We start from the raw sequence: 12,887 nt of genomic DNA, 5'->3' as shown, positions 1-12,887 counted from the left end.
TCTGATTCTGCTCACGCTGTTTGGTATGAAACATCATCTCACTCTTACACACAATTATTATTAATCAGAGTTGAAACTGGTTGCTGGTTGTTGTTGCAGTGTTTAAGCTCAGTTACTGGATTATACACTTATTATATAATTATGTAGTTGAATCAGAATAATTGTTATTGCTAAGTGTTGTGGTTTGTACATCAATGAATTAGTCGTAGTGTGCTGGTGCTATAAAAAATATAAAAAAAACATAAAACAAAGAAAATAAAAGAATAAGGTAATAAATAAAGTTAAAGACATTAACTATACAAATTGTCCAGGGTGTGTAAAGTGAGGCAGTGCGAATGACAACATTTACCAAATAAATCCAGGATGCAGAGTTGCAGTTGAAGTCGTCCTCCCTGATTGTGTTAATGTATGATATAAACAGTGTAAATGTTAGTGTTTGTGGAGGCAGATCAGAGATGATGGCGTTCTGTGCTATTATTGATGAGGTCAGTTGTGGAAGCTGTTTGTGGCATGGCTTGTGGAAGAGCTTTTGGGCTCGAAGAAGGAAGAACATTGGGATGACAGCAAGTTACTGGCAGAACCAGCTCCATTTTGCTTTCTTCGCTCTTCACATCCATAAATTCTACATGAAAATCTACTTATTTTTAAATATGTAGGGTGCGCACCCAATGGCCCAACGACAGAATCCACTGGTGTGGGTAAAGGTTAGTCTTTCTCAAGCTGCTGTAAATGATTACTAAAATGGATATCAATTTGTTGCATCAATCCAACTTTTAAGCTCTAATCTGACACCAATTAATAATAAAGATTTAACTTGAATAAATCTAATTCAAGTTGATCACTTTATTGGTTGTATTTCTTCTTGAATTTGAATAGATTATTCTAAGCATTCCGTCTTTTCAATTAATCAGTCATTATGGACCCGGAGTCACTTAGAGCCTTGTGCTTGGCTAACGATACCTGCTCACGGAGGCACATTGGCCAGTCTGAATCTTTGTCAGAGGATATAACGGTAAACTAATATTCTTTAAGTACACTAAAAAAAAAAAAATAGACTTTGGATTAACTTAAAAAAATCATGGAAAGTATTTCCACATGATTAAATTTCTTATTTTGAACACAAAGCAATAATTTTCAGCCAACTTGTAATACTTAAGTGGGTTCAACTTAATTTTTTAGTCTCCATTATACTTATTTGCAAAGTTTCCTTCCAACTTTATTTGTTTTAGCTGGGTTAACACAATTTATTGGTGTTGATTCAACTTTTTTATTTATGTTTAGTTATACTTAATTTATTTGGGATGATCTAACTCAATTGTATTAAGTAATTAAAACTACAGTTAAACAAGTTGGCCAAACAAAATTAGGTAATGCTGAAAGAGAGCCATTGAATCACATGGAAATACTTTCCATGATTGATTTAAGTACATTCTAAGTAAAGTATTGCATTTGAATTTACATTAAAAGTTTGAAGCACAAAGTCTACTTGGTGTTAAGTGTAGAAATATGAACACAAAACCACTGGTCATCAAGTTTAATTAACAAAGGGCAATGATTCACACACCATTCTTTGCACAAAGTTGTTGGTTTTTTTTTTTTTTTACATTACAAATTTCTTGAAAACATGAAACATAGTAAATTTTTTTTTTAAAGAAATAAAAAAATATATATTTTTTTTATAACTATATGGATGAACCATAGTACATGGTATTGTTTCAACTTAAAATTGTTTTAAAGCAAACCACTATAAAATGACAAAATCTGAAAAAAGAAATACTGCATGTAAAAAAAAACATTTCATTTTTTAAATGTTTTATAGCACCCCACCTCAAATAATTAGACCTGTCCCATAAAATGTCAGTGACCTGAAACCTTTAACAAAGGAATGATTGAATAATATTCACTTTACTTGAAGTGGACAATCTTCAACGCAACAGAATTGTTTTAAGAGCGTGTATTTTTGCAGAAAGCCTGTTCCCATTCAGCTCTAAAATTATTTTCTGCAAAGCTTCAAACGTATATATATATATGTTCTGGAGGGTAGTAAATTATCACAGAGACTATTCCCTTACTGAAGCTAAAAGGTATAACAACATATACCATGTTTTCCTTCACCAGCTTCTCCGGATCTTTATTCAAGTACACACAAAGTCCCTTTAGGACGCATTCACGTCCAATATCAATGCTATTGTTCTGCAAATCAGAGAATAAACACGTGAAGTTCTACATGGAAGTGCAAAATGAAATAATGAAATTATATAACTAGTTATAATATAACAGGAAGAAATATGGCCTATCAAGGATACAATTTCTGGAAAAAGAACCATGCCGCTTGTTTCTTCCCCATAGAAATTAAATTAAGATTTCACAATATGTTTAGACATACATGTTTTGTAAAAAGTTTTTTTGTAAAAGTTTTTTGGACCCCCTTTTAAAATATTCTCATTCATTATTTCTTCTTAAAATGTTTTGGACAACAATTAAATGAACCCAAATATGTTTAATAGATTTAGAGAGTCCACAAGACCTAAGATTCAATATCTTTTACACTAGTATATGAAATATTAAGATCCAGCTTGTGCTAGATGCTAAGACTTGATAGCACAAGCTGGCTTGTGCAAGTATGACTTGACTTGAGACACAGACAGCATGTGTAGTTTATCTCTAAATCAAGAGAGTTTGTGAAGGTCACATTTAGAGCTGCTTCTAAACTTTAAACATGGCAACTCACACATGATGTGTGGCTTTTCTCCTAATACCATATAGAGCAATGTCAGTAAGTAAGAATGTCATCAAATCATCTCCCTAATCAAAGCAAAAAAGACATTTCTGTGAGCATGTGTCTTATTTTTAAAACTCAATACCTGGGTCATAGGTGTCATGATGCTTTTGAGTCTCCTTCCTATAAATCCACCCTTCTTACTATATGCCTTGATTAGATTTGCAAAGTGAACATCCAGCTGGGAGAAAAACTTAGACTGCAAATGGACTGTAGTGATCCTTTTGAATTTTGCACACACCAATGAATAAAAATGTTAATACATAACCCATGTATTAATAAGTGAATGCATAATTACAACTGCTGAAGTGTGACCATCAGCAAATCATCAGTTCATGGGTCTTTTCATTGTATTCTAAATCCTCTAACAAAAAGTAGTATGTTGTTTCACTTACCTCACGCACACTGAAGAGTGCTGGCCATCTTGTTTTGAAATGATGCCTATAACCTGTAATGACTGATGCAGATGGACTTCAGACAAGTGCAGGGTGAAGGCACACTTGCAGCTGGTATGGCAGTAACCAATTGCTGTGATAAACAGAGACTAATGAATTAATATCAGTGATTAAAATTATTATTATTATCAACATTACTACTATAAATATTATTAGTAATAATACATTATTATTATATTTTTCTTTTATTGCTGCATTTATACAACCAATATAATTTTAATATGGAAGTTTACACACTCCTACAGTTTATAGCTGTTAGACATGACCTCTGATGGTACTGAACTTGATCTCATCTAACATAACCACATAATTAGTATTCACTCACAAATTGACAAGGTATTTGGTGACTATTCTAATTAGAGCTATTCTATTTCTCCTTAACTTATCAGATTTTTGTATATAGTTCAGCTCTAGTTCAGCCACTAATCTTTCTGTATGTTTACTTATATCAATTCCTGTAAAACTTTTTTTCCCCCCTTCCCTTATTTTTATCATGTAAATCATTATGGCTATCATACTTTGGCTTTACTGCTGGTGGACTTTTAATACTGTGTTATTCGTTCTGTTGAAAATTGTTCCATTTTTATTACAGTTCGTTCTTTCTTAACAAGCAGAATTACTTGTGCAAGGTCTCTTCCTCTCCTGTTGAGCTGAGTGTGAAAGATTCACTTATACCACACGTGTAGATTAGACAAGCGACAGTTAATGCTAATCTGACTACTGCCCTGTTATTGGCAAAACAACGGAGAGCCTCATTTAGGGATGGTTAATTAAATGAGTGTATTTGTTTAACGAGTAAACGCATTATGTTATAAAATTGAACTGCTCATGGCACTACCTGCAGTAAAGTCCACCATGCTAATCGTGAACTGTACAGTTATTAACTCGCTTTCTCTTAACCTGAATGAACGTTACATCTTCGGTGAATCATCAACAAAAAAAGACGAACACATTTAGTTAAAAGTGATTTAGTTTACATTTTAATTAATTTTAAAAGTGTATAACAAGATTTGCTCTTTCCTTTTCACAAGAGCGCGAAAAACAGGTGAAATCCCGAAGCCAGGCGTTGCATAAATCTCGCGATATCGGCGGTGAACTTCCCGGAAGCGTGTGAGAGTTTGATTGTGTTACGTTATTTTCACATGAGTGAATCTATTAAAAGCTAAGTAATTGACCTTATAGAAAATCCTACATGATTTATTCGCGTATATTTAATAAACATAAAATTATATTGTACGGAATGTATGTTACATTTAAGTAAATTAAACATGCAGCAGAATTCATTTTTTTGAGTGTAGGCCGCTCAATGCTGCTCATTCACAAAGAATAATGTATTTAGCCACTTAGTTATAACTTGCTAAGTCAGGGATAGTCAGAAGTCAGAAGGTCCCAGACGTTGTGCTCTATGGTCCATCCGTTCATAAGCCTTCATTATGCACCATCCTGGTCATAGATTTGCGGTAACACCAGACTACATAATCAACTAGATATAAATGATTTCAGGAAATTTCTGAGTTAATAAAAAATTTTACATTTATTTGCCAGACAATAATCAATAAACAAATGTCATATCTAAAACAAATAATAGCAGAAAGTTGCACAACATGATCAGCATAAAACCAAATAATTTAGCAATGCAGTTTACTAAAGAAATGTTAAAGAATCACTATACCTGGCAATAGAGACACACAGAAACTGTGTGGGAAGTTCTGACTACAGAATGCTTCCTGAGTGATTCGCCAATTTCCTTGAATACCCAAACCACCATAAATACTCATAAATTTAAAGTAATAAAAGCTTTGCAAAACCTTTCTTGGGACAGGAGGTGACCTAAAACCCCAATGTCACCTAGCGTAAAGCCAACACCTGGTAAGGATCTTCTCAGGGGCAATGCCAGTAGGTCAGTAGGACAGAATTTCCCCAGACCTGAGGTGTGTTTTACTGATATTGGACTGAGATCATAGTTCTAATCACACTGAGACCTTAAAAATGATGCCAAACATGTGAAGGTAAAATTCAGACATTCTTAAAATGTAATTATTAAATTATGCGAGTAAAGTAGCTTGAATTCCGGGAACTTCTAAGTCACCTTTCCATGGACCAGCTATATCCCCAGGAGGGAAAGAGGGGGCTCAAGGATGGGTGACTGGGCTGCTGAACAGATGGCTTCCTTTCCTCAGATTAAAGAGATCTGCTTCTCAAATTAGAAGGTTTATAGTTTTGTTGCATGGCAGTTCTCGGGGTCTGGCCTCATGAAGTTGCATGGCTGTTCTTGGGGTCTTGGATCATGAAGGGATCTGACCATGCTTACAAATAAATACTATATTTGGATTCAGAAATGCACTACAAGGCAACCTGATTATCACCTGGAAACCTGATTATCAGAATCTCAGATAATAACCCTTTAACACAACCCTTTACACACACAAATACACACACACACCCGCCCCGCTGACACAGAGAGTGATTTAACAAGTCTGTGTCCAGGGTAAGAGGGTCAGCCCCAATCCTAGTTTCATGCTTTAGGGTCCTGGACATGTAGAGGTCCTGTAGAGGTGGCATTACAGGACCAGCACCTTCCCACCAAAGTGGATGAGATGCTGCAGTGTGCTGCGTTTGACTTTAGCAGTTTCAGCAGTGTACCAGATGGTGAGGAAGGAATTTAAAATTGACTCAATAATGGAGGCGTAGAACTAGACCATCACTAACAATGGTAGGTTGAACTACTTCAGCTGATTTTCTTTTAATTGGAGAGCTGATGTTCATCTCCCACTTGAGGTCCTAGAGATGTTGGTTCCCAAGAAGCAGAAGGAGCCAACAGTGTCGACTGAAGACTACAGCAGGGGGCAGAGTTTTCTCTTACAAAATCCTACAGTTATAGAACAGCCTTCTTTTTAGTGTTGGGGATCCAGACACAGACTCACATTTTAGATCAATGCTGACAACACGTTTGGTTGTTTTCTAGGCTGGATAGAGTGGTTCTTCTGTTAGGGAAAGAACGGGAAGTGGGTGGTGTTCAGCTGTGTAGAGACACAGGCCCTGCTGTGGAGAGGGAGGTGAAGCTGATGGGCTGAAGCTGAAGTGTGATGGTGCAGGGGATGATATTAGGTTTGTAGTTTGTGATCTGTCTGAACTCTTTCCAGACAGAAGCAGAGTCACTTCTCAGAGTACAGCAGTTTCTATTCTTTCACTGCCTTGCTGAATTTTGCCTTGTTAAACCTAGTTTGGTCTCCACTTAAACCCTTAAATTAAAATAGTGTAAGGTCTCATACCAATTGTGGCTTATCACCATTATACCATGGTCACTAGGAATAAGTTGAGTGTGTTTGTGTGTGTGTGTGTGTGTGTGTGTGTGTGTGTGTGTGTGTGTGTGTGTGTGTGTGTGTGTGAGTAATACATGCTTCTGTGCCAGGTCTCTACTACTACTGAAGAAGCTGTTGAAGTTATCTCCTGGTGCTGTTTTTCTTGCTATTTTTCATTTAAACCTTTTTTCTCCACTTCATCAAATTCATCTTGTCCCTCGACCCCATTTATCAAAATCCTGTATTCACCATAGAAGTTCTACCAAACGTAAAACTCCTTTATGGAGATCAGTGAGGTCATTATGAAATGTGTATAATCGCTGTCTCACTCTGGATGGAACTGGAACTGGATGTTACTATGGTTACAGGTGTTTATAAGCAGCGCATTCATTTAGATTTAACATGGTCAAATGCAAACTACCTGCATGTTCAACACTCTGAACTCACACCTAAACTTCCATCCAATCACAATCCACTATTCACATTCACCCTTGTGTATGCAAAATATTTTTGATGGTAGATGATTCTAATGATTCTATAAACATTAATAGATTATTCTGAATCCAGTGTCCCAAACCTGTTCTATTATGAATTCTGTTAAAGAAAAAAAAAAAAAGTTATGTATCTGAAATATTAAGAATTATGAATGTGCTGCTTGTAAACAGCTGTACAGGATCAAACACAGCATTCAGGGTTAATTAACAGGATCAGCTAATTACAGGGTCTGACTGTAGCAAGAGTTTTATACATGTTTTTCTTTCTTATTTTAAGAAATCTAGGGATTCTAAAAAATTAGGGAGTGAAATCCAAACTATCGAGTTAGTTCGGTCTCTATAATTAGAAATGAGCTGCAGTGGGTGTTTTGTTGTTTAAACATTTATTGCATCATCTACAAAATGTGTACATGTAGTGTGTACAGTGCAGTAGTAAAATAAATATCAGATTAACATGTACTATAAAAAAGATACCAGTTTAACTTCAACAATATTTAATTTATCTCCTTTATTCTGTATGTATTTCTCTACACAGATGTTCTCACTCAGGACAGTAACTGGGGAGTGAAATATCCTGATAATCAGATCTGTGCTGTGAGAGGATTCAGTGTCTCCATTCCCTGTAGTTATTATTATCCAACATCAAATCCCATTCAGGTGAAACAAAAGCTTTGGTGCTCAATGAACTCAAACAAAGATGTGTGTCAGAATCCTCCATATGTTTATACCAGTTCATCAAACACCAAATCAGACTTTGAGTTCGCTGGAGACGACAAATCAGACTGTACTTTATTAATCCACAATGTACAGTTTAATTATTCTGGAGTCTATAAATTCAGATTTATTACTAATGTGACTGGTGGCATGTGGACAGGGTACCCTGGAGTTACTCTACAAGTTACAGGTACATTTTACTGATTAAAATAAAGATCCTAAATTATTTATTATGTGTGATTTATGTTTCTGTTGCATTTAATGCCTGTATTTCAATATAGATTAGAAATTGGTGCTCATTAGCACCCGCTTGGTATAACTGGATAATCATACACCTGACTCTAATACACTCTAATACCTGACTACAAAATCCCTGACTTTGTGTGTGCGTAAGAAATGAATTCAAAGGCACAGCAAACATTGATGTGGATTTCCCTTCTGTTTATTTACTTCCCCTTTTTTATTTGATAAATAAATTAACACTTTTTTTTAAAGCATTTTAACTTCACAGCATTTTTTCACATCTGCCTAAAACCTTTATACGGTGCTGTTTTACCTGCTGTGAACTTGCTGAGTCCAATGCCAAAATCAGCTCTAGTTTAATCAAAAAATCTCACTTAGCTGATGTTCATTATACAATAATACATTTAGAGTTCTGTGAGTAAGAACAATGGAGTTTTGTTGATACATTAGAACTCAACGGTATTATTATTAACACAATCTTTCAGTCCTGAGTCACTGATGTGGAGTCTTTCCTGCTCTCTGATAAAGATTTAAAGGTGTCACTAATCAGACTCAGTGGAAACGGAACCTTTAAACCAGGAGACTCGTTAAATCTGACGTGTGATGTGACCTGCACACAAAGTTCCTCACAGTTTGTGTGGTCTAAGAACAACATACAGTTAAATACATCAGGAGCCGTTCTTCACTTTCCTGCTCTGACCCTGAGGGATTCTGGGAATTACACCTGCACTTGGAAAACCAGCACGACATCAGGATCTAAAACCATCAGCCTTCAGGTCGAGGGTGAGTCCGTCTGCTCACAACATTCCTGAATGTCTCTAATTAAATAAAGGAACTTCTTCCTGATTACAGCTTATTGATGATCTTCTAAATTACATTTGTTACCTAATATACCTATATAATATGCAGTTTCTATTTAATAATTTCATATGTATTTCTCTACACAGATGTTCTCACTCAGGACAGTGACTGGAGAGTGAAATATCCTGATAATCAGATCTGTGCTGTGAGAGGATTCAGTGTCTCCATTCCCTGTAGTTATTATTATCCAACATCAAATCCCATTCAGGTGACAGAAATGCTTTGGTGCTCAATGAAATCAAACACAGATAAGTGTCTACATCCTCCATATGTTTATAACAGTTTATCAAACACCAAATCAGACTTTGAGTTCACTGGAGACAACAAATCAGACTGTACTTTATTAATCCACAATGTACAGTTTAATTATTCTGGAGAATATAAATTCAGATTTATAACTGATGTGACTGGTGGCAGATGGACAGGAGACCCTGGAGTTACTCTACAAGTTACAGGTAAATTTTACTGATTAAAATAAAAATCCTAAATGATTTATTATGTGTGATTTATGTTTCTGTTGCATTTAATGCCTGTATTTCAATATAGATTAGAAATTGGTGCTCATTAGCACCCGCTTGGTATAACTGGATAATCATACACCTGACTCTAATACACTCTAATACCTGACTACAAAATCCCTGACTTTGTGTGTGCGTAAGAAATGAATTCAAAGGCACAGCAAACATTGATGTGGATTTCTCTTCTGTTTATTTACTTCCCCTTTTTTATTTGATAAATAAATTAACACTTTTTTTTAAAGCATTTTAACTTCACAGCATTTTTTCACATCTGCCTAAAACCTTTATACGGTGCTGTTTTACCTGCTGTGAACTTGCTGAGTCCAATGCCAAAATCAGCTCTAGTTTAATCAAAAAATCTCACTTAGCTGATGTTCATTATACAATAATACATTTAGAGTTCTGTGAGTAAGAACAATGGAGTTTTGTTGATACATTAGAACTCAACGGTATTATTATTAACACAATCTTTCATTCCTGAGTCACTGATGTGGAGTCTTTCCTGCTCTCTGATAAAGATTTAAAGGTGTCACTAATCAGACTCAGTGGAAACGGAACCCTTAAACCAGGAGACTCGTTAAATCTGACGTGTGATGTGACCTGCACACAAAGTTCCTCACAGTTTGTGTGGTCTAAGAACAACGAGCTCTTACCTGAATCAGGAGCCGTTCTTCACTTTCCTGCTCTGACCCTGAGGGATTCTGGGAATTACACCTGCACTTGGAAAACCAACACGACATCAGGATCTAAAACCATCAGCCTTCAGGTCGAGGGTGAGTCCGTCTGCTCACAACATTCCTGAATGTCTCGAGTGATTATTGAAGGAAATAAAGTGACTTGTGTTTAGTAAAATATTCACAGGATAAATGCTGTTGTTTATATTTTATCAGGCCGTTGGTCAGTCTGGATGATTGTTTTACTGACAGCTGGACTGATTCTCCTCGTCTTCACTGTTCCAGCTGTGATTTACTACAGGAGGTAAAACAATGTGTTAAAAAAACATGTCCTGTAATGAACTTTTAACAAGTTTTAGGATTTATTTATTTATTTATTTATTTATTGAACATGTACAGCAGTCATCTTAATTTTTTTTATGTATGAGATCAGATTTTATTTTAGGACATGTTCATGTGCACTGTGTGTTTTTCTGCTTCTGTTAGGAGGAAACTTAAAGCCCCAGAAGAAAACGATGGGGAAAGTGGAGAGAAAACACAGGTATTACGTTTTTCATAGAAATGTGGTTTTAAATACAAGACGTATTTAAAATGTTAAACCTTTATACATACACTTTAGTACTTACATACTGTATGAGCTAATGATCATTTTAGAAGCTGTTATTAAATTTATATTTACATTTAGTGTCCTGGGTGTTTTTTTATTAACAACTTTACACTTATACAATTAGAAGATCTTTTGTAGCCAGATTTGGTGTTCCACTGGAAGTGTATAGTAAATACACTGCTAAAAGTTAACCGTCCACTGAACATCAACACACTTTAACTGGACAGAAAACGAGCTTCTGTTTTTTTTCACACTGCTGTACATTAGACCTGGTGATGCAAACTTCATCTTTTCACAGAAAAAGCAACAGTTAAACCGAGTGCCTCAAGTTTCTGATGAAGAGGAAGTGACTTATGCATCTGTTCAAATAAACAAAGCAACAACCACAAGGTAAAACAGCTTTTTTAAATATTTAATAGATCATATGACTGGCTGAAGTGGTATAAAATCATATCATGATAAATTCAATTACATTCTCCCCTGATAAGCTTCACCAGAGGCTGACTAGAGCTCCAAACCAAAGGCCAATAAGGCAGCCTGAGTTAAAGTCGACTCCAAATCCAAGCTTTTGCTATAGTCTTCCAAAGCAAAGTCCCTGTCAGAGGCCAGTGTAGGGGTCTCCCATATGCCTGCTGCCTCCCCGTTCATGTTCCTGCTAGAACCCAGTTGTAAGGCCTCTCTTCCTGCGAAAGAATAATAGAGCAACCTCCTGCCAGATACTGATGTTATGGCCTGACCTCAGCAATCCATTTCCGGCTAGAGAAGATAGACAATGTTTGCCACAGGACCCAGCGTTTAGTGTGAACATTGTGCCCACAGAGGCTGAACCTCCTGTTGCATGTCTTTGTGATATGATATTACTGTCAAATCGCCCAGCTCTAACTGAGAGTATTGTAGAACTGTAAACACATATGCTGTGTTGGCTGTGTTTTTCTCTCTCTTCCTAAGTTCACAGACCAGAGCACAGCGAAACCAAGACGTGGCAGATAAAGGAGGAGTGATTTATGCATCTGTGTGCATCAAACCCAACAAACCACCCAAACAGTAAGAATGAAACCTAAAAATGTCTTTTTAAATTGAATTTCTCTCTTATATCTTAAAAATGTGTTGTGTATAAACAGTCCATCATTCATCGTTTGTGGCTGATAATCAGGTTTGTGTGTAATTTCAGGCGTGTCCACGCTGAGCCGCAGGAGCAGGACGATTCTGTAATCTACAGCGCTGTGAACATCTGATGATGCTTTCACACCTCATTCACTCACAGTGCAGATACGTTTTATTTCGTCATCGTTACAGCTGTGATTTTCTTTTCAGGAATAAACATATTATAGTTTGGGGTTTAATACCATAAAAAGTGTCAAGTTAATTGCTGTAAATATCCTGTTTGGATGGACATTTAAAATGAATTAATTTTCTGCACATTTCTTGAACTTTGTGTCATTTTTAAGTAAAATGCTTTTTTTTCTGAGGGTGATTAAAGCCCTATTCAGACAGGTTTAGTTTTACAGGTGGAGATGGAGGTTGGATGGAGGTTTCACAATAATGTTTACATTATAATCTTAATGGAGGTAGAATAATACACAATACACACATGTTGCACAATGATGCATACAAAGTGAAGACACATCTGTCTGTGTGATTTATACAGAGAACCTGTACCTGTGGGATTTTGTTTAGAATGAATGAAGATGTCCTCCAGCAGCATTACGCAAGTGTGGAAAACGAATCCTGTCTAAATACAGTGTCAGAAACAAGATTTTTCAGATGTTGATCATTAAAAACTCCCTGAATTAAATATTAATGATCTAAAATCTCGACACTCTCACGCTGCCACTGTTCTTGAGCAAAATCTTTATTATTAGGTTTAGTGTTTATGTGTAAAATAACATGTTTGCTGTGTAAAGTCTTGTGTTCATGCTGCAGGTGATTATTTTTGGCTGCTGTGTTTCAGTAAATGTAGATAAATGCATCTTTTTGTCATTACACCAGATCCTGAATGTAGTTTGACTTTTCAGAATATAAATGTATGAAGGGTTGAGTGTATCTTCATGTTTTTAAATTCTGAGAAATGTGTTGAGGTTTACTGTAAAGAACATCCAGTGTTGGAAACCTGAACCTCTGTACAGTCTGCAGTTTTCTCCTCGTTTACTGAGCTGCTGTAATAAAACATCTCACTAATCAGACTACTCTGGATGTGAACTCATTCATTATTTCATTATTTCTATTATCAGTGTTTTAAT

General features: G+C 35.9%; 1 protein-coding gene and 1 long non-coding RNA gene across 2 annotated transcripts; both read left to right on the top strand.

Annotated features, from left to right (window-relative positions):
- LOC124403803 lies at positions 1–12,881 on the top strand. The gene is made up of 9 exons (XM_046877579.1): positions 1–23; positions 7,566–7,934; positions 8,516–8,640; positions 10,010–10,139; positions 10,257–10,344; positions 10,527–10,581; positions 10,946–11,037; positions 11,596–11,691; positions 11,819–12,881. The coding sequence occupies exons 2-9, from the start codon at positions 7,712–7,714 to the stop codon at positions 11,880–11,882; spliced, it is 873 nt and encodes a 290-aa protein (XP_046733535.1). The 5' UTR covers positions 1–23; positions 7,566–7,711; the 3' UTR covers positions 11,883–12,881.
- LOC124403810 lies at positions 8,651–9,913 on the top strand. The gene is made up of 4 exons (XR_006928954.1): positions 8,651–8,770; positions 8,935–9,056; positions 9,274–9,303; positions 9,885–9,913. It is a non-coding gene; the product is annotated as an uncharacterized LOC124403810 (long non-coding RNA).
- Positions 12,882–12,887: the final 6 nt, after the last annotated feature.

Source organism: Silurus meridionalis, chromosome 21 (assembly GCF_014805685.1).
Source record: "Silurus meridionalis isolate SWU-2019-XX chromosome 21, ASM1480568v1, whole genome shotgun sequence".
In the NCBI taxonomy this organism is placed as follows: Eukaryota; Metazoa; Chordata; class Actinopteri; order Siluriformes; family Siluridae; genus Silurus; species Silurus meridionalis.
This window is presented reverse-complemented; position numbering and strand designations above follow the sequence as displayed.